The sequence below is a fragment of the Megalops cyprinoides genome, chromosome 15 (genome assembly GCF_013368585.1).
Source record: "Megalops cyprinoides isolate fMegCyp1 chromosome 15, fMegCyp1.pri, whole genome shotgun sequence".
NCBI lineage: Eukaryota > Metazoa > Chordata > Actinopteri > Elopiformes > Megalopidae > Megalops > Megalops cyprinoides.
This window is the reverse complement of record NC_050597.1, coordinates 20,537,966-20,559,410: the sequence shown is the minus strand read 5'-3', so window position 1 is coordinate 20,559,410 and position 21,445 is coordinate 20,537,966. Positions and strand designations below refer to the sequence as shown.

The 21,445-nt window shown below is 43.5% G+C and overlaps 2 protein-coding genes across 2 annotated transcripts in view; one reads left to right on the top strand and one right to left on the bottom strand.

The window, feature by feature from the left end:
• cdh23 (cadherin-related 23) overlaps nucleotides 1–21,445 on the bottom strand; it is a 178,099-nt gene that overhangs the window by 21,366 nt on the left and 135,288 nt on the right. Inside the window, exons 34-37 of the mRNA XM_036546518.1 lie at nucleotides 21,289–21,438; nucleotides 20,948–21,076; nucleotides 20,126–20,254; nucleotides 19,109–19,336 (exon numbers count right to left, since the gene is read on the bottom strand). Of these exons, the coding sequence (XP_036402411.1) occupies nucleotides 19,109–19,336; nucleotides 20,126–20,254; nucleotides 20,948–21,076; nucleotides 21,289–21,438 (636 nt within the window). The remainder of the gene's footprint in view (nucleotides 1–19,108; nucleotides 19,337–20,125; nucleotides 20,255–20,947; nucleotides 21,077–21,288; nucleotides 21,439–21,445) is intronic.
• vsir (V-set immunoregulatory receptor) lies at nucleotides 333–16,196 on the top strand. The gene is made up of 7 exons (XM_036546519.1): nucleotides 333–645; nucleotides 8,883–9,284; nucleotides 10,273–10,323; nucleotides 11,275–11,385; nucleotides 11,698–11,725; nucleotides 11,997–12,172; nucleotides 15,020–16,196. Exons 1-7 carry the CDS (start codon nucleotides 558–560, stop codon nucleotides 15,055–15,057), a joined length of 894 nt encoding a protein of 297 aa, XP_036402412.1. The 5' UTR covers nucleotides 333–557; the 3' UTR covers nucleotides 15,058–16,196.

The following is a 21,445-nucleotide window of genomic DNA, read 5'->3' as shown; positions in this document are numbered from 1 at the left end:
AATATAAAATACAAAAAAAGTATTTATACGTTTGAGTTAATTGAATTATCTATTATTTCATTTTTATTGTAAAAAAAGAAATGCGGACAGAATAAACATAAATATACAAACATAGCACATCTATGCATGTGCGTGGGTGAGAGAGAGAGAGAGGGGGGGGGTTGAGAGAGAGAGAGAGAGAGAGAGAGAGAGAGAGAGAGAGAGAGAGAGAGAGAGAGAGAGAGAGAGAGAGGGGGGGGGGGGGGGGGGGGGGGGGGGGGGGGGGTAGAAAGAGGAGGGGCGATCTTCAGAGGACCGAAGCGTCTGCTCTTCTTTTAGTTTGCGGTGTGGCAGCTCAGTCGCAGCGCGTGCACCACGGCTATCCACTCCAAGTCAACTGGCAGTCGTGAAAGTTTTTGGCAAGAGAAGCCGAGATTTCTACAGTTTTGGGGCGGAACCTTTGAATTGCTTAACATTGCTAGAGAAATCCGGGCAGTGCCACATCTTTGAACAACGAAGTTGTTTCAGCTGGAACAAATTTTTGCGAATCGCATATTCTGCAGTTGAGCAAGAACACCATGTCGGATTCATACCGGAGACTGACCGCCGGGCTTCATCTGACGCCTGCATTGCGGTTGTATTTTCACCTGTTTGTCATAATTGGAGGTAAGCTAATACCGTGCTGATGACAGTTACCCCGCAGGCGATTCAGTGTCACTTCTTGCTATCTCCCGTGGGCTCAAAGAATGGGACTTGTACCGACCTGTTGAAGGCATGTGTCCTCGCCTCTACAACTAGAGAGAGAGAAGTTCTTTTTTTTTTTTTTAAACAACGACCATCATTTGCATTGCTAGTTATGACAACATTCTTTAATGCGTCAGTAGCGTTTTTACAGGTCGTTTCGCGTCAGTTTAAGCATGCAAAACTAAGTGGGATAGCAACTACAGATGTAGGCTAAATGCTCATTTGTTTTATCAACATTGATCGGATTTTAGATTAATCACATTTGTGTTAACATCAGAAAAAAAATACTCTTGATTTGAATGCAGCTTCATATTTGCGTGGTATCGTACATTATCATCTACGCTATCGGACATTACCTATACACTTCACTTGTTTTGTGGAATTTTGTTATGATTTGATAACATATTCCCCGTGCCTTAGTTCACAGGTTTTGTCAGCGCCTGTCGTTTTGCGCGACTTCAGTGTGAAGAAAAAGAAACATAATTTAGCAAATTTATTCAGTTAACAAGCCACAAGCTGTAACGGTGCAGTGTTGCAGATAATGATACCCTCACAATCTTGTAGAGCAGCTGGTTTAAAGAGCTTGGCTCTCTTCTTGTTTCTGTCTCTGAGTGATATGAGGCATCTGTTGCATTTGCTTCCTGTTGTCGCCCACAGTATAACTGTTTGGCTCTCTTCTTAAAGGGAGTGGCATTGGTACAGTACTGTACAGTTTGGTGTTTTACACATCTAACATTATTCCTAAATCAAATAGCTGGACGATGGAGTGAGTTACTGCTTCGGAGCTCTTGTAGCTCTTGTTCTACCAATGCTGTGAAGTAGAATGGGATGAAATCAGGTTGTTGTTCCGAATGTTTTGAGATCTCAGCTCAGAGGTGAACATCTGGTGCAGGCTTTTAAGCTTGTTTAACCTCGCGCCTCTCGTCTCCCCTCACTCGGGCTGAATGACGAAAACCAGCTGCTTCCCGCGGCGCGATTGCGACATTATAATCCACTTCAAACGGGTCGGGAAGGTCCGAAAGCCGTTGGTGGAGGCTGGGTGGACCGGCACTGCGACAGGTTATGGATAAACCCCAGTGACGCCACAGAAAACTGGATGAGCCTCGACCCTGTGACCTGTCAAGGCTCCAACTTAGCTCAGTTTTCCCAGTCAGTGCAAATGAAAGCAGGCCGCTTTTAAAATGACTGTTTACCCACTATTTACATTCAGTGTTATGTTGTTAAGTGGAACCTATTTCTCAGTATTTGCGAGCCATGTTCCCTTGGTTAAGATTTGCTAAATGTGTTCACTCTCATTAAGTACATAAGTAAGTAAATAAGTAAATACTACCAAGGGGACACTTTTAGGAGAGAGGGTGGCATTTCACTAATGACTTTTCATAACTGAACTGAACAAACTGGCTGAACAAACAAGAAAATATAAAATATAAACAGGAACACACACACACACACACACACACATAGTTGTGAATTAAGCTATAACACTTCCTCTTTCTCTAGTTGGGAAATATTTTTTTAAAAAAGTTCTCCATATTTCATAATATTGAGGCACATCATAAAGCAGGATATAACATTGTGCTTTGGAATTTGGAAAGTAATGAACCAATATCAATCAGGATGCTGCTTATATACATGAGACTGATGAGGAAGAAAGAGCATAATTACAGTCAAAATAGTATCTGTCAGTAGGTAATTTGAAATTAATCATATTTGTTATCTTGTTGCGATTCCATATTTGTGCATGTTTGTCTTTTGAGAGAATACCCCTCTGTTTGCATCATTATGTGTCAACTTCAGATGAAAACATAAACGCAGCACTTTTGTGAGTTGGTGCCTGTTTAGATTGGACACAAGGCAGCTGAGCCTTGGTTTTCATTCTGACTGAAGCCCCTGTCCTTTACAAGATCAGCAGCTGAGTATGAGGCTAAAGGGTGAGATGGAATGGAAACCCTTCTATCTCTGTTCCACAAGTTTCAGAGGCTAAAGCCTGCACGGTGTGCTTGCTGTGCACTGTGGTTAGACTGAATGACACATTTATACCACAAATGTGCAGATTTAGTTCAGATTAGTTTTAGACTGTAGATAACAATAAATGCAATCACTGTGGCTTGTTCTCTTTGCATTTGTATGTTGTGGGGGGCAACAGATAAGATAAGATAAGATAAGATGTAGTGCGCACACAGTGCAACAGCCTTTTTTGTGGATGTGAACTTGGGTCAGCAGCACACATTGCTACCTCTCTTTCTCTCCCTCCCTCTCTGTCTTTCCTTTTCTGCCTCCTTCTCTTTCAAACATCGACCCTGAGGCCCTGCCTAACCTTTCTGAGGAAATCAGGATCACCATGGTTACTGTTACATACCTGGGTCACCTAAATTGATCTGGCTCCTCAAGTGTCTATGTGTTTCAGTTCTCTGAGACAGAATTTTGGCTCTAAGAGCCAAGAACTGGAATGGCAAAGGAAAACAATAAGATCAAATAGATTTCTCTGTGTGCTCTGTCTGTGTCTATGTGTCCAAGGGTGTTTGACTTTCTCAGTGCACAAGGCAGGTACTGGCAACTCCTGCGTTTTAGTGACTGTGTCAAGGCCCAGTTAGCAGCTAATGTAAAGAAAAGAGGCTGGGATCTAAGGGTTCAGAAAAGAATGATGTCAGCAGCATAATGCAGGCCTGATGTGGAACAAAAAGCCACAAGAAGAGACACACCCCAGTCACATGACTGTGGCTCAGCCGTCTGGAGTGCCAGACCATCACAGACAGAGGAGCCTGAGAGCTAACAGCAGATAGAGATGTTCAACCTGTCATTACTTGAATGTGAGGTCACTCACTTTGTCTCTGCTCCCAAGGGCACCCTCCCTCCTCTGAGACACTTGAGAGTAGGGTGCTGCTGGACGCCTCAGAAGGACGTTGCTTGAAAGCTTGTTATTTACAAGAGAGGGACTACTGCTCCCACTGCTTCAGAGTGTGCGTGTGTGAGGGAGAGACATGAGGTGGTAGGAGAGAAAAAGATTCTTTGAGTCTTGAAAAAGAAAAAGGATGGGAGTTAGAAAGATGAGAGGGGGAGACAGCATGCTGTCTGTACACTTTGAAAGTTATAAAAGTTAGAAACATTATGGTTAAGTACCCTCTCGGTGAACACAGGCGAATCAATCACTTGTTGCCCAAAATCCTTACAAAAATATACACACTTCTGTGCCCAGCAGTACATGGAAAACAGCACATGAAGGGACACAGGGAGCAGGACTGGCAGCCTAATATGAGGCTGAATAAAAGGCAGTGAGTGATGCAGAGGCATCTCACTGTTTATTTAAAAACACTGGGTTCTTTAGTTGCGTGTGCAATATAACTTCCTCTTATATTGAACTTAAGCTACACAAATGTGTGTCTGCTGTGCCAGTAAATAGGAACAGCCAGCAGGAGAAAAGATAGACAATTATCTCTGTTACTTTTTTGCCTATTTAACATTTTTTGTTATTTAGATTTGTTCTCTTATCTCTCTTGATATCTCTTGTAAAGAGAGATGGCAAGAGATTGCATTGTATATGTTACTGTGGAAAGTGTTATTTTTTCGGATGGGGAAAAACCCTACTCTACCCCTGACTTAAGTACAACAGTTTAATAGTTACAGCAATCACTGCTTCCAGGGAGGGGTCAGGTGATAAGAGAGTGAAAGTTCCAGCCCTGGTTTGTGTTCTCAGCTGTTCTGCTGCAGGGATTCCCTGGAGGATGCCATGAGGTGATAATGAGCAGAAACACCAGGCATTGTGGGTATTGTAGTTACGCTAACAAGTCTCAGCTACAAAATGGTTAAGGTTATGCTTAAGTGAAATGATTCTGGGTCAGTGCACTATGGAAATTGAGCCACCAAAGTCCACATGGACATAAAGACCCCTCTATACATCTGCTACATCACGCTGACCAGTGGAAACTTGATGGATTGCCAGTTCAACTATAAATATTTCAGAAGAAAGCATGCTAAAATGAGCACCAACACAGAATCAAACTAAAGGCTTTGTGAAGGCAACTGTCCTCAGTGCTGTTGTGTGTTTTTCTTCTATTTACTTCCCAGCGTGGAAGCTTCAATGGTAACCCCACCTCCAAAATCATTGGCACCCCACAGTGATTGAAAAGATGGGTCTCGTCCTCTCCCATTCACTTCCAAGTTCCACCCTATGACATTGATTGGGCAGGGAATAGGTTTACAGTAAAGGGAAAGTAAATGACACCTTTTAACCTGTACAGAACCTTTCAAATCTCACTTCCCTGTCTCACCACTTTACAAAAACTGGGCAAATTCCAGACAGTCATATGACAGAATGGCTCGGTTCCTTCATCAGTGAGTGCATTATATCCTACATGTCCTTATCAAATAGAAAGCATGCAAGGAAGTGCTCTCTCCCCTGGAGATTGGGATGTGCCACCCCACAAGCTTTGAGACAGGTGAACTCCTGCTGGTGTCATCAGCACCTTCTAATTAGCTAGCTAATTAAGAGTACAAAACAAAGTGGGATTAAACTTCTTATCTAAATCCTGGCTTCACTTAACCATGGGGGTGGGATGGGCACTGATTATCTGAGCCCCCCATAGAGCTGGTCAGACCCCCTCAGTCCGTCCTCTCTATGCATCCACAGTTAAGCAGGTCTCAGCATGGAACCCTGACTTACAAGGCTCTCATACCTAAGTGAGTTTATGAAGGCCATTTTTCACCTTGTGTGAACATACTGGAATTGCGTAACACAAGGGCTTCTCGGGTTGGATCTGTTGGCTGGCCTGTGAGACTAGATGGAATTTACAAATTTAAAGTGATGTGACAGGAATTAAACAAAGCTAGATGTTTAAGGGGCCGGGAGAAAGTGTGAAAAATGCAATGCCGTTTTGTTTAAAATCAAGGAGGTTTAAGCATTGTTTGTACATTTTGAGGTCATGGCACAGGGATTCTGGACATTTTAATGACACCTGATTAAAACCAATAACTAATGTTTATCCTGTTGTAATAAGCTGTCCTTGGAATGATGAAACCCGTGTACCCAAGCAAACAGGATGTAAACTGCTGTCTCTCTCTCTCACTGTCACTCACTCACAAATGCAAATACTGTGTATACCTCACCCAAAGAGGGTTGGACACTGTGTGTAGTTTGCTTAGATAAACTAGTCTGGAGGGCAAAAAGGTGTGTGTGTGTGTGTGTGTGTGTGTGTTTGTGCGGTAAGTGCTGATGTGGGATCATGGGAATAGCAACAGAAATGTTGAGAAACTCGGGCGCTGGGAGGGTAGGGTGGGGGGCAGGGTTTAAGAGGTAAAACCGGATTCCCTCATTAGTGGGGCTGGAGCAAGCTTGCAGGATGTCAGTCTCAATAGAGACGGACAATAGTGGAGAATAACTGAGAATAATGGGGCTGGGCTTGATGGTGTGAAACAGCGGCCAGCGGTGTGCTGTATCGTTCCTCTGAGAGGCAGGAACAGCCAGAGGGCCTGGAGTTTCAGTTAATCACACTCCCTGAATTTCCTATTGCTCTTCCTGACTCACACACCAGCACAAACGCACACACATTCAGTTGGAGATAGAGGGTCACAAACAGGACAGCTACTGTATTTCCAGACAATGGACAGTTTTTTTTTTTCTTTTTTTTTCCAGAAAAAAGATCTGGGTCATTAAGTTAAACTACTTGTATTTGAATAAAACTTTCTATTTTCTCAATCTTATTTATTACGTTTTAAAGGAATTCCAGATCGGTTTTTATAATTGAATCGCTCTCCATTTTAACTCTCATTAATTTCTCTTTGTATTTTTTTTTTTTTACTCAGAATCTTAGTGGTTCAGTTGTTGGTTGAGAGTGATTTTAAAATTAAGAGCATATCAATCTTCTCTTCCTTCAGAATCTGATTGATCTTGAGAAGAAAGCATTAGTTTCAATAACCAGTAGACTCAACACACTCAGCAGAACACATGAGAACCCCATCAAACCCCACCAAAAAACACCACTGGAAAACATATGCGACTTGCATTGTCTCCAGGGGGGTTTGGCAAAAGCTCACATCCGCCGTTAGCATTGTCTGAAAGCCTGTGATGAACAGGGGCAGTCTGGGGCCTGAGGCGGTGTAAATTAGCAGCCTCTTCCTGACTGGGGCAGCTGGGGAGTGCTGCCCTCCAGAGAGAGACAATCAGAGCACCACAGAACAAGCGCAGGAACAGCAAAGGCCAGACAATGGAGTCCGGAACACAGTGTTGAGATGGGTAAACGCAGAGGGCAGCGAACAGGGCCAGTTTAGGCCACTGGGCTCGCGTGCCAGACTCTAAGAGGAAGGAAGTCCGCTCCCTCAGAATTAGTTGCTACCCGTGGTCCAAAACCAGACCCCCGCCCCACCCCCACCCCGATCCTCCCACTTATTTTAAGCACAGAGCTGTCACAGGATGTGCACTTCAAGTCCTGGTGGCAGGCACGCACACACGCAGACACACACGGATGCACAGACACATGCCCGCACGCACGCATATGCATGAACACTACTTTCAAAGGTAGATATTTTGCAGTGGTATGATGGCAATATTCAGGAAACTCATAAATGAATTTAATGCACACTGTCATTTACAGCGCATCTGTGGGGCAGAAGAGAGGTAGCTTCTTCAGACTTGTGCGCTTAGGGGGCTTGGTCCTCATTTTTGGCAGATTCAGATCATGTAAATCATTACAGAAAGTACAATACAACAGTTTCAGCATGAATGCCTCTAGAGAAATGAGTCTGTTTGTCAGTGTGTGCGCAATGACAAACAGAGAGCAGGGGATTCATAACTGGAAAACAGTTTCTGTGTTTAACAACCCAAATCATGCTTACTGACGTCAGCGCGACACTGGTTAGCTCAGAGCATCATGTTTGTGAGGTCCAAACATCCAGCTGGCTGGATTTCAACTCCAAATGAGAGTCAGAGCACTGCCGGCCTTTAGGTTATCTAACCAAATGGAAGTACAGGAAGCATGCAGAGAAAGAATGCACAGAAATACAGAGAAGGAGAGAGAAGAGGAATGAGCCATGGAAACAAGAAGGCATGCATGCTAGAGGAATATACTGTCTTGTTTTCTGGGTTCATTTGTGTCCTTTGGGGGTGGCTGTATTTGTGTGGGGGGCAGTTGGGATGAGTGGGTAGGGTGTTGGGATGTCCCTAAGGGACTAGATTCTTACCATTAAGCAATACTCAACCCAGCTTACACTTTCGTGGAATGGAAAAGATCTCAGTTTTGACTTTGCTTGATCAAGCAGACAGATGGCTTGTCTATCAAGCAGCAGTTATGAAACACCAGTCTGACACCATGGTACCACAATTCTATGACAGGAGCTCACAAACAAACACTTCTCGCATGCAAGAGTGAAAAAAACAAACAGTAAATTTATGCATGCACTTTCATACTCCAGCTTGAGTGCACGAAGACGGTCACAAATCTGTAACCTGTTTGATATATCTAACTGATCTGATCTTAACCTCACCCACACATTTACAGAGCTACAATACACAGATGAGAATGCAGGAAACAAGCCGACCTGCCCTAGAATGCTCAAAAACATACGACACTGTGAGTGAGGCTGGAGAGAGGGGAGCTGTGTGTGTGTGTGTGTGGGTGTGTGCTTGCTTGCATGCATATAAATGCATTCTTACAAGACTGTGCGTGCAGGGTACATCTGAATACATCAGTTTATGAAAACAAAGCGTGCTGCATCATAATGATAAGTGCACGAAACCACATGCTGTCGATGTTTGAAACACTGATAGTGAGAATGTTCGGACACTCAGTAACCTGCTGATTGTGGTGAGCCTTTCTGAGATTATCTTGCAGTGCTGGTCAGAAAGCTCTGGGTGCTGCAAAGCTCGTACCCAACATGAGTCATGTAAAGTAGCTGTAGCCCTCGTGTGAACATCCTGTACTTTAGGCTTTGCGCAAGGTTACCATTTTACAGAAAATCATTTTGGTTTCACTACTTCTCTCTTTGTTAAATGCATTTAACATGACATCAACATCTCTCTCATTTGCATTGCTGTGTAAATGTACTGTAATGTTCAGTGAGTATCTGAATGTATACTACACTAACACCTTATTGAAATGTTATCATACTGCTGTATAGTTGAGTCATTGTTTACAGATCTCTCTCTCGTCTGCTCTCTTCCTCCACAGCTGTGGGTGAGGCAGCTCATTACCAGCCAACTATGGTAGTGTCAGTGCCACACATGAGCTACTTCTGCCCGCAGGGCATCAATGTAAGCCTGCCCTGCAACGTGGAGGGGGCGCCGCTGCACCATGAGGACCACCTACAGCACGGCTGGATCTTCACCCCCCACCAGGACGAGCGCTGCCACGACAAGGTGCACCCCCGCCAGCACGGCAACCATTCCCACGCCTCCTCTGTCGGGGTGCAGTACGGCACGAGCAAAGGCTACTTCTGGGTCACCCTGCTGAATGTGACGCATGCCGACCAGGGCAGGTATTGCTGCGTGTTGCTGGAATATGAAAAGGATAAGAACCACCCGAAACTGGTGCAGAGGACACACAACCACGTCCTGCTGACCGTCGTACCCCGTAAGAGCAGATCCTCCGTTTCCTCTCTGTGTGACACACCCCAATTGTGTAACACATCTCAGAGAATGACCCTCTCCCCCTCCTCTCTGTGAACAGCGCCTTCCCTCTTCTTACTGTGTGATACACCTTTACGAGGAGGCCCCTCCTCTTCCTTTTAAATGTGTGACATGCCCTTTAAGAACACACCTTTTCCCCCCTCCTCTCTGTGACATGCCCTTTAAGAACACACCTTTTCCCCCCGCCTATCTGTGACACGCCCTTTAAGAACACACCTTTTCCCCCCTCCTCTCTGTGTGACACGTCCTTTAAGAACACACCTTTTCCCCCCTCCTCTCTGTGTGACATGCCCTTTAAGAACACACCTTTTCCCCCCTCCTCTCTGTGACACGTCCTTTAAGAACACACCTTTTCCCCCCGCCTATCTGTGACACGCCCTTTAAGAACACACCTTTTTTCCCCGCCTATCTGTGACACGTCCTTTAAGAACACACCTTTTTTCTCCGCCTATCTGTGATACGTCCTTTAAAAACACACCTTTTTCCCCCTCCTCTCTGTGTGACACGTCCTTTAAGAACACACCTTTTTTCCCCGCCTATCTGTGACACGTCCTTTAAGAACACACCTTTTTTCCCCGCCTATCTGTGACACGTCCTTTAAGAACACACCTTTTTCCCCCGCCTATCTGTGACACGTCCTTTAAGAACACACCTTTTTCCCCCTCCTCTCTGTGACACGCCTTTTGACACCACACCTCTCCCTTGCACAGTGTTTCTCTATGTGTGTTATATTTTCAGCTTCATACAAACAGCTGAACTCTTGAAATGATGGTGTTGGTAATAGCATCAATAGCAGTGCTAATGAAATACATAATCTATAATAATGGTGTGATGTGGTATGGTGAATATGATGGTATTATTGAAAAGCACAAGGAGGAAACAGTTGCTAAGGAATGTGAGAGTTTTACAGAGCGTTCCCCGTGTCTCTCCAGGTCGGAATGGAAGTGACCACTGCACTTACTGGGACCACAAGGCTCCTGAAGGTATTAAGAAGCTATTTTATAACCACATGTCCTGTATTTTTTCATGTGTTTGTTTCACAAAGACAGTGCACTGTTTATGTAACTCATTTTTGTTCTGACAAATCTAGTCTGAGGGATGCCATCCCTCATCTCCTATGTGTGTGCATTGCATTTCCCCCAACCCACACCAGGAATGGCAGATACTTGACTGAGGAGCACACCCTGAGCATACACCAGGGTGTTCAATAGAGCCATAATATGTTCTGTTACTATGCTAATAGTTACTATGCTAAGCAAGCATGCTTAATATATAAACGGAAGTGTAGTTGCATTTTAAACAGTTTTATGCTGATGCTATGTTGAGACTCAACAGCTGAGGCTGAACAAGGTGATACAAACACCCATTCACAAAAATGTCCTGTGAATGAATCCACCGTTATGTAGTTATTTGGCTTCTTAGAAAGTTCATTAAGAATTTGCACTGTCTTTAAATGCAGTCTCCTTTGCAACATGTTAGAAATTTCACTTCTAGAGCTAGTTTACAGAGGACCACAGCAGTATCTATCCTATTGACTGCCGCACACTGTGGTGTTTTCATTGGACATAGGGAAAGTGAAGAAGGTGACCAATAAGATTAAAGCTGGGTAGGGCTCCAGGTAGATCCATCTGTTAAACATAAAACAATTTTTTGTTATTCAAAAGCTCAACAATGAGCAGTTGAATAACACTACCTGTGGATGCATAGGGAGCAAACAGACCATCGGTTATGTTTGCATGACCCTATGTTTGTGACAGAATTCAATTTTGTGCATCTGTGAGTAGTTTCGCCCCAAGACATTTGAAATTCCTATGGTTCCAAAAATGACAGTAATTTCCTTTCCCTCTCCTCTGTCTCTCCACCTCTTTCCTGTCCTTCTTTTTCACTCCCCTTCTCCTTCCTTCTTTGTCCCTCTCACTCTTTCTCCTCTTCAGGATCAGTGGCAGCAGGGCTGGCAACAGCAGGGTGCATTATGGGTATTCTCTCCTTGCCCCTTATCCTCCTGCTAGTGTACAAGCAAAGACAGACAGCCCAGTCCAACCGACGTAAGTGGTCTTACACACCTACCCACCCACCCACCCACACACACACACACACACACACACACACACACACACACACACACACACCCAAACACACAAACACACACACCCACTCTGCAGTCTCTAGAGGCCCAAGAAGGCCTGGTTTGATGTTTTTTTTCCTCTTCATTCTGGACTCAATTCACTGTGTGAAACTCATTTCCTGTGTCAGTTCTGCAGGGCTTGCAGGTGTGTTAAAGCACAATGCTTTAGCTCACTTTGCACTTGAATGTAGTTTTGTTCCCTGAAAGCAGCCTTTTCCTCTCTCCCTCGCAGGTGCCCATGAGCTGGTGAGAATGGACAGGTGAGTTTCTTGCAACAATAACAACAGCAGCTGTGTGAAACAGCTTTGGGTAAAATCAGTCTGACCTGTAAGCTAGCCTACTTACATATTTCCCTTTGTATATTGCAACCGTAGGTGGACTGTATAACTCAGCAACTCAGTAACACACTCAAATAATTGAGACTATTGAAGGAGTCCTGGTGCTTATGTATCTATCAGATAGCACACTTCTCCTCCTTTGACCCTCCTTACATTTTGTTCCTCCTCATTCTTTCTCCGCCTCTCTCTACAGTGAGATGCAAGGTCATGAGAACCCTGTGTTTTTGGGAGGTTCGCCCCAGACCAAGACGCGTACTGTGTCCCAGATCATGACCAGACAGTCCTCAGAAACAGGGAGGCACTTACTGTCCGAACCTGGCACCCCCCTCTCTCCTCCTGCCCATGGGGAGGTCTTCTTCCCATCACATGGTAAGATATAGACTCGCTGAAACTCTGACACCAACACACTGTAACTCTTGACACACTGAGACCACACTGTATCTCTGACACACTGAGACCAACACACTGTATCTCTGACTCACTGAAACCAACACCAACACACTGACAGATTCGTTAATGCTTGGTCCCTGGTCCCATGCTTGCATAAACTGAATGCCATGAAGAAGTTCAACAAAGGTTCAGTTTGGAAGTTTAATGCTGTGTATTTGTGCTGTTTTGTATTTGCATTCGATCTTAACAAACCTATGAACAATACACATTATGCATTGCAGACATCTGCAATATTTGTAGATGTAATTACATTATGGATAGAGAGACCAGTCTGCACCAATAATATGAATGAATACTTAAAAAAAATTACATTCATATTCTTTGTGCACAACATGGAACAAGGAGAATGCCAGAAAATATGGTTTTGAGGTACCTTTTGTCTTGTGGGCAACCTATCACCTATCATGTTTGTGTTTACTTAATTGATGGGTTCATCCCACCCGACCTTTTAACAAATTGGTTTGAAGCATGGTTTCGTCTGTGTAGATCATGATCTGTTTGTGCATTGTCCTTTAGTAGATGACAGGTAACCCTAACAGTAGATGGCAGATAACTGTGACAGCAGGGTGTGTCTTTGGTGTAACTGAGTAATCAGCCTCCTTCCTTAGTAACACTCTTGTTTTTAACTTTACACTGATAATAATGGCAGGGTGCCTGTTTTGTGTTGTGCAAACCACATTTGGAAATCCTGCCCTCAGACATTGACACATGCCTGATGATGTCCTAGGACTGTCCAAACTGTTGGTACATACACATATACGCACATCCCCAATTACTGACTGTGAATGCCACATCAAAAAGCTGGTCTCTGCCATTTTTCATACTCTGCAACGTCCTGTTAGTGTAGAACTTCCTGTGTAACCTGCTCAGCACCTGATGGTTTTGGTGCTTAGATCTACATGCATGCACAGATGCACATGCACATGCCATCCCCACCCCCCCAACACACACACACACACACACACACACACACACACGCACACACACACACAGGCACACAGCTGACAGGAACATGCTGTGATTGAGAAACTACAGTGCAATGAGAAGTCCAGTTTCACTTCCTGTATCCGTGCAAGAATTGCATGATTGCAATATTGCATACTGAGAGCCTATACTCAGGGAATAGACCATGATGCACTCGCACTGACTCCCAGGGGTTTGACAGGGGGAGCCAGAGGGCCTTTCTTATGTCCCTGAGCACCTGTGCTGACATTCCCTGGATTCCCGACTGAATTGTCCATTTCCTCCAGAACTCAAGTACACCCCCCATCACTTTGCCTACATAGAGGTGTTTATACTTGCCACAGTAGGACCAGTAATGTGATTCAGGATACATGGATTTGGCTCCTGACTGGCTAATTGTGCTCTTATCCAGTTACGGTTGTAGATCTAAAATCATCAAGTTTCTTACTCGCCTGTCTGTGGCTCAGGGTTCATGTGTTGTGATCCACATCTGTATATGCAGACAGACGCTCTGCCCCTCTTCTGTCCTTCTCAGTAACTGTCTCTGGCCTGGAACACAATGGAATTTTCCTTGCTGCAGTTTCCCCTTTTTCACTGTGATGTTTGTCATGGTTCCAGCCAAGGACTTCTGTCTAGTTCCCCTTTAGAATGTCACGTTTCAGTGTGTGAATACGTGTGGTCGCGTGTGCGCTTATATTGCTATGCTTGTGAGTCGGCGGGTGAGGGGTTGTATGTGTGGATGCATATGTGTGAAAGTTTGTCAAATGTTTGTATGTCTGTGTGCGTTATGTTGTGTTTATATATAGTTGTGGTGTGTACCTGAGATGGCTGGTGAGTGAGGGGGAGTGTGGGTGTGGATTGTTGTGCACAGATATATGGGTGGATACTTGTGTGACTCTAAGTCAAAGTGTGAAGTGTATGTAAGTGGGTGGGTGAGTTTTGTATGATAGTATCACAGAAAAACAGAAAAAGATGTGACAAAAAAGACAAAGTATGTTTTTTTATTAATACCCGAAAACAAACTACATTCTATCAAGCTAAAGCGCACAGCAAATGGAGTGGAAAAGGTGCTAGCAAACAATTCACTGTTTTACACTGTGACATAGCTAGTAAATTATTCACATAAATGTGGAAACAGTTTTCAATCACGTTGTGATGAACGTGCAAATAAGAAGATTTAGGTCAGATGTTGCTGTCCCAAACCACTGTGGAAACGATGACAGAAAAATCGGTCTGTGGACAAAAAAGGCACCTCTGAATTAAATTTCAGAGCATGATCACATTTTAGATTTTAATATGAATTTTATTAGTAAAAATGAGTAATAATTGTTAATTATTAGAAATAAGATCATTTCAGATCTATATCTTAATTTTCTGGTTCATTGCTAAGTTGAAAGAAATTGAAAGACGTTTTGAAGAAATCTTTTCCTTTTGTTTATTATATTTGATTTTTATGCCAGTTTTATGCAGTTTATGCCAATACAAGTAAAGGTTGGCTGGGTAACTTTTTAGTTTCAAAATGTGGGCAGTAGACACTACAGCTGAGTCTGTTTAGTCTCTTTTCAAATAATTTGCAGATTATTTCAGACCAATAAAAATATGTTGAAAATACATCTAGAAAATCTATGTAACAAAAGTTTTCTTAAGCGTGTGATGTTATGTCCTGCTTTTTATTCACTACAAGTGAGTCTGATAAAATCATTTTGAACTAGTGTACATTTTTGTTTGAGCTGAAGCGAGTTTGTGACTTCAGTAACAGGGATTAGAGGTGGGCTTTTGACATTGTGTCTTTCTGTTTTACAGAGCCCATTCCTGAGTCCCCGGACTTCATGCAGGTATAACGAGGAAGGAGTTGTGATGTCCCTCTCAGCGGTTTTGCTCCTTCAGCATTATCTCATAGCTATGTCACCTCTCACACCTGCCTCACTTTGCTGTTGGAGATTTCTCTGCACGTGTGTGGATTGAACAAAAACAAAAACCAACCATTTTTCCACTTGCTACAACTCAAGACCAAAGGAGGATCACATCCTATCAGTGCCCAGGCTGGAGCTGGGGGCCGTTTTACATGCGACACTCTGTCCAAAATATCAACAGCCACGAATCCACAGGTGCCCTGGTATCTGACTATTCGTGCTGTTACCGGGATGTAGGAATGTTTCGACCTGGAACTCCCTTTAAACTGCTGAGGAAAATGTGTGTTGATCACTGGCTTCCCCGGGGAAGATGGAGAACCGGGCTGGCTGCAGGAATGGTGTCTTGTTTCACAGGAAGTGCGCGGCTGACATTCCACAGGGCTCACAGATATCGGGCCGCATGCATGTGTGTTAAAGGAAGACTATTCTGCACTTACAGTGGCATGATCAGGGCTGTCCACATGGTCTTGTACAGAGGACATGCAAAGTTCAAGTCTCATCGATGCAAACTGGCTTTATTAGCAGGAGAGTAGTTATCTAGTATTGCCAAAACATTTTAAGGTCTGAACATAAAACACAACCATATACATGTGAATACATGCCTAATTTGAAAATGTTCTCTTTCTCTCTCAAGCTTTCCCTCTCTCTCTATCTGTGTTTTTATATCTTTCAGTCTCTCTCCCACCCTTTCTTTCTGTAACACACTCACTCAGTACTTTGCCACTCATTCAGTCACTTTCTCCCACTCACTTGCTTCCCAGAGTCTTAGCTTTGTATTTCACTGGCTTTAAAATGCAGTGCTACAGCCTCACCATTTTCAACTCCAGGTCATTCCTCTCATCAGATAAGACCTCATCTGGGGGTAATTGGAGAATTCCTTGAATGGCTTCACCCTACCCACATTCCCCTTCACTGCCTAGATGACCAAGAGTTTGTCTACCTTCATGTGCTATTCTTAATTCATTATTTCCTCATTTGTAAAATGCAGTGATTTTATATATTATTATATATTTTGACACTTTTAAGACTTTTAAAATCCACCTGTCTTCCTTTTATAAAATAATAAATCATATCATCAATATGAGCTGTACCCTATAATGCAAAATATATCAACTGCATACAAGCAGTTTTTATTTATATATAATAATAGTTATATTATTATTGAAATATGCTTTTTATAATATTGTAATTTTACAAGATATTTAATGCTTGCAAAAAATATGTGCTGACAATTAATATATTTTCTAGCATATGCATTTTGATATATCAGAGTATACTACTTAAATTTAGGATTTTAGAGTCAAAATTTGTTATTTTTTGGTTGGTTTTTGGCTATTTATGTGCCCACTCCTTTTACTCCAAATTATGTCTCCCCCTATAGTCACGTGGATGTAATAACACTTAGCTTGTTAGTGGACTCACATACCCTTGTTTGATGACAATATCTTTATGTCTAAGAGTTAATGTGGTCTCCAAACATCACTTATGTGATCTATTTGATAACTATGGCTTCAGTCAGTCTGAGTGACCACCATTTATTTGTGTTATTTAGGTATTGACAGTCAGTGGTGACCTGGAGAGGGAGGAGAGGGCGTCTCCTAAAACAGGGTGTATAGGGGAATTGTGTGTTATATGGTGGCAGGGACTTCACCCAGAAATATATCTTTGACCTGCAGACTGGCTTCTTGTCCTGCAGTATAGATATGAGTCTGCATGCATGTGGGATATTTTTAGATGCCTTTCTATGTGAACTCACTGTCACAGTAAGACACACATGGGTGGAATGTGTACATGTGGTTTGTGTGTGTGTGTGTGTGTGTGTGTGTGTGTGTGTGCATGTATGTAAATTTTTAAGCATTTCAAGTTCAGATCATGATGTCACATCTGGTGCCAAAAATAATATTGCCATCTTCTTTGAAGTCTGTAAAAATGTTAATATGTCCCTGTTTGTATTTTCTACAATAAAATGGAGTTCTTTAGTTGTCATATATTCTGTTGTGTTTGTCTGAGTTTGTATATTTCGAGAAAATGTTGTTCTGTCATGTCTAAGTGCAGTTGTTTCTCTGAAAGTTTGACCTCTGCTATGCGCATGCATTTACACTCAAGCCACAGAGGTGGTCGCAGAGGTAAGCAAGACATTGTCACGCTCAGTTTGTGAGAAAGAGAAGTGGTCAGCCCTTCCTGGAACACAGTGCTTAAAGAGAAAAGAAGAGGAAGGCGGTATTTGACGTGTTCTAGTTCTCACTCTAAGGCCCTCCCGCACCCCCTCTGTCTGATACGGCTGCAGAGGTGCTCTGCAGTTTGGAGTGAAAATGGGGTAAATACTATATCTGTGTTTCTTTCATTCCCTCTATTTCATTCCAGCTGCTGTGTTGACATGATGTACAAAGTGCATGTTGCCAAGCAAAACAACCAAAAATACATAACCAGTCAAAAGCCCCCAAAACAAACAAACAATTCGGGCAATGAATAACAGCTACCATAATTATCCTAACAATACTAGTACAACAGTATGGACAATACTACTAATCGTAACACCTACTGTCTTTCAGGCTCTTACAGGCAGAGATTGTGCTGCCAGACTTGTGTAGTTCCCTCCACTCCTGGGAGAATTGGGAATCTTTCCCCTTTAAAGAGTTGAAATTTGGGGAAAATCATTGCAATTTAAAGTTTCCTCTGTCTGGGCCTCTTTAGACTGAAACTGTGAGAACAGCCTGACTGTCTGTGATGGTCTCCCTGGCCTGGCTTGCTCCCTGGCCTGGCTTGAGTCTATACTTTGTAAGTGTCATTTTTTTCTAGTTTTAAATTGTTTTTATTGTGTTGTCTTTGTAGACACCTTGTTTTGTGTTTTTGTCTCAATGTGTCTCAATGAGCAATTCAGCTTTCATTATGTTTTATTATAATTTGAATCATTCTATTTGCATTGCTGTTGTACTGTCCTGAGGCTGTGGTTGCTGTAAGCCTCAGGATCAGCTGGCCAGGGGACTCCTCTTTGGATGAAGCTGTTGGCATTTCAGGGCCTGATTATGATAAGATCTCAACTTCTCCCTCTATTGTGCTAACAAGAATACAGCCACAAACAAATACACACATACACAGGCACTACCATACACAAACATAGACACAGTCATCAACAAACAACACACACATACACACCATCCTACCACACCAACAGACCAAAAGATCACCAATAGACAGCACATGAAGTATTTTACACTTAAGCTTATAACAGCTCAGCACTCACACATACTGCTTTCTCTATCATATTAACTCGGAGCAGAAGTAGACAAAGATAAATTTTGCACGCTATTTCTCTTTTTCTCTAAACAGATACAATAAATGAACAAAAGTAGCAGCTGTTTACTATGCCCTTCCTCTGCCCTCCCTAATGTAGTGACCTACATTGGCAAGACGTGCCCGCTCCTGAGCAGAGTACAGAAAAGGTGGGGACGGCAAGTGAAACAGGAAGTAGAGACATGCTTAAGTCTTCAACTTCCTCTTTCAGGCAGACACCTAAGCTAGTGTGGTTTTCCTGTTTTGCAAATCATGTCCCCCTCCCCTGCCCCCGCCCCCGCCCCACCCCCACACATGCACCACTCAGAGCCATTACAACATGAATAGACAAAGTTGCTAGCAAACCTGTCGAAACTTATACATTTGTGTGTACGGTGTTTGTTTTCCAAAGGACATGAGAATGTCTACAACTTGAAATGGAAGGAGAGACCCTTTTATGCTTTGGCGTAGAATTGTATATTGCAGATGAAACCATTTAGGTGCATTTAAAGCATGGTGCCACAACAGCTTGCTTCTGAGAGCGACCATGTTCCTTTTCTCTGGAAGATTATCATTGAGTCATTCTAAACTTATGTCATGTGAATTACTCCGAAAGCTCTCTAAGACTCTGCTATGGCCTCAGTGCCTGTGAGACAAATTGTGGCAGCTTATAGCTGGTATAGACACGACAGAACGTCAGCCTCACCGACAGTGGGGGAGTACCATCATCCTCCACGGTCACGTTGAGCTGGTACTGCTGCTGCCTCTCGCGGTCGGGCGGGGAGGGCCTGGTCACTATCTCCCCTGTCATGCGGTCCATGCGGAAGGTCAGGTCCTGGTTGCCCCCGGTGATGTAGTAGAAGAGCATGGCGTTGGAGCCGATGTCACGGTCTGTGGCCACTACGCGCAGGACGGATGTGCCCCCACCCACATTCTGACAGGATACAGGAAGACTTATGTAAACAAGAGCATTATTTACTTTCTATACAAGTTACAGCAGCTGGCTACAATACAAAATACAGGCTACTATAAGGCTATGGAAGGTAAGCAATAAAGCATTAACCAATAAGACTAAGTGCAAAATATGCAGAAACTGGAACATAACCACTTTTCCAGGTCCACTACAATTACTGCAGTCTTGTCACAGTATCCTACATACTATTCAAACTACAGGCAGTATAAATCATAGGCAAACCCTTCAAGAATAAAGCAATCAGGTTATGCCACAGTGCTCTGCTGTTACAAGGGGTGAAGAAGTTGTGCCAGTCAATGACTTCAGTCAGTTACAGAGTTAGGGTTGGTCCTGGTGGTTCACCTAAATCTCACTAAATAAAATAAGTGAGTGGTGGCAGGACCCCAGGGATTCAGCCCGTTGTGACAGCAGCCGATGTGGAGCAATAAGAGAAATATTTTTGGCATAGTTGGAAAAGTAGGGGCACCAGTTCTGCTGCACAGGCTGTTCAAGACATGTTTTCTCCTTTCAAAAACATCCACCGGGAAAAGTGAACTACCCATCGGAATTGTACGGTAAATTGACATTTCCTACAGGACGTTATCATAAGGGATCCCCCTACACAACATGATTTTAAACATGACCGGGTGGCCCCTCCCAGTTGAACCAAGATTTAACGTGGCAGAGTCAGTCTTGTTGAATAAAGACCGTGGGTGGGGCTTGGTTAAAGTAAGACTGTGGTGGTTTAACTGAGTTCGTCTCTCTTCTCACCTCACTGATGCTGATGTTGTATCCAGTGCGGCTTGCGATGATCGGCGCATTGTCGTTGACGTCCAGGATGTTGATGGTGAGTGACATGTCTGTGTACCGACGGGGAGAGCCATTGTCCGTTGCTCTCACCTGTGGACACATACACAAACACACATTGGAGATACAGTTAATAGTGACTACACCTTACAAACTATTGTAAAGGAATTCTGAAACAGCATATATGATCCAGGGTATTGACAGTATACAGTAGTGAATGTACTTAAGGAACACAGAGTGGGATGACTTCAAAAAGCCAGGAGCCAAGGGTGGAGTTTATTTATTTGAAAAAAAAAAATCTAATCTAATGGTTTAATGGACTCATATCTCTACCAGCTAGCTTGTACCTTGTCTGGCCAACAATTGAAACTTGGTCATGCAGAGCTTCTAATATTGTGGACTTCCTATATGGCTTTTTGCTTGTGTTGTACTCTGCCTCACTTGTAAATCACTTTGGATAAAAGTGCCTGCCAAATGAATTAATGTAAATATATTCTACATTATCTGCATTTAGCAGACACTCTTACCCAGAGTGACTTACATCAGTCACAATGTTATCCATTTATATAGCTGCATATTTACTAAGGGAATTGGGAGGTTAAGTACCTTGCCCAAGGGTATAACAGCAGTGCCCCAGCAGGGAATCAAACCAACAACCTTTGGTCATGAGTCCTGGGCCTTAACCACTATGCTACACTGCATAGTGCATAGTGCATAGTGCATAGTGTACTGTCATTACACGCACAGGCCCTGATAGGCAGGTGTAACCCAGCCCCCTTTTCTCACCTTGAGCAGGTAGCGGTCCACGGTCTCCCGGTCCAGGATGGAGTTGACGTAAACCTCCCCGTAGGTGTGGTTAATGGTGCGTATCTCAAACACATCCTGCATGTTACCTGCCACCAATGTGAAGTTCACCTGGGGTAGGGAGGTACGGTGGGGCAGATGTGAGGTACAGAAGGGGGAATGAGTGGTGGGGGGAGGAAAGAAAAAAGAATGAGCAAAGAAGGGGGGACATGTATCAGGTTGGTATGAAAAAGAAAAAGAAAGAGGTGGGAGGAAAAGATCATTTGATCAGGAGGCCAGAACATACTATGTCTCTCTCACTATTTCCCTCTCGCTCTCCTTACCAATCCATTGTTTCCACTGTCCTTGTCCCGCGCCAACACCACTGCCACTCTCTTCCCAATGGGCATGTTCTCTGGAATATCCACTGACACATCAGACGTGATGTCAAATTCAGGGCTATTGTCGTTCTCGTCCAATATGGTGATTGACACCTGTCAA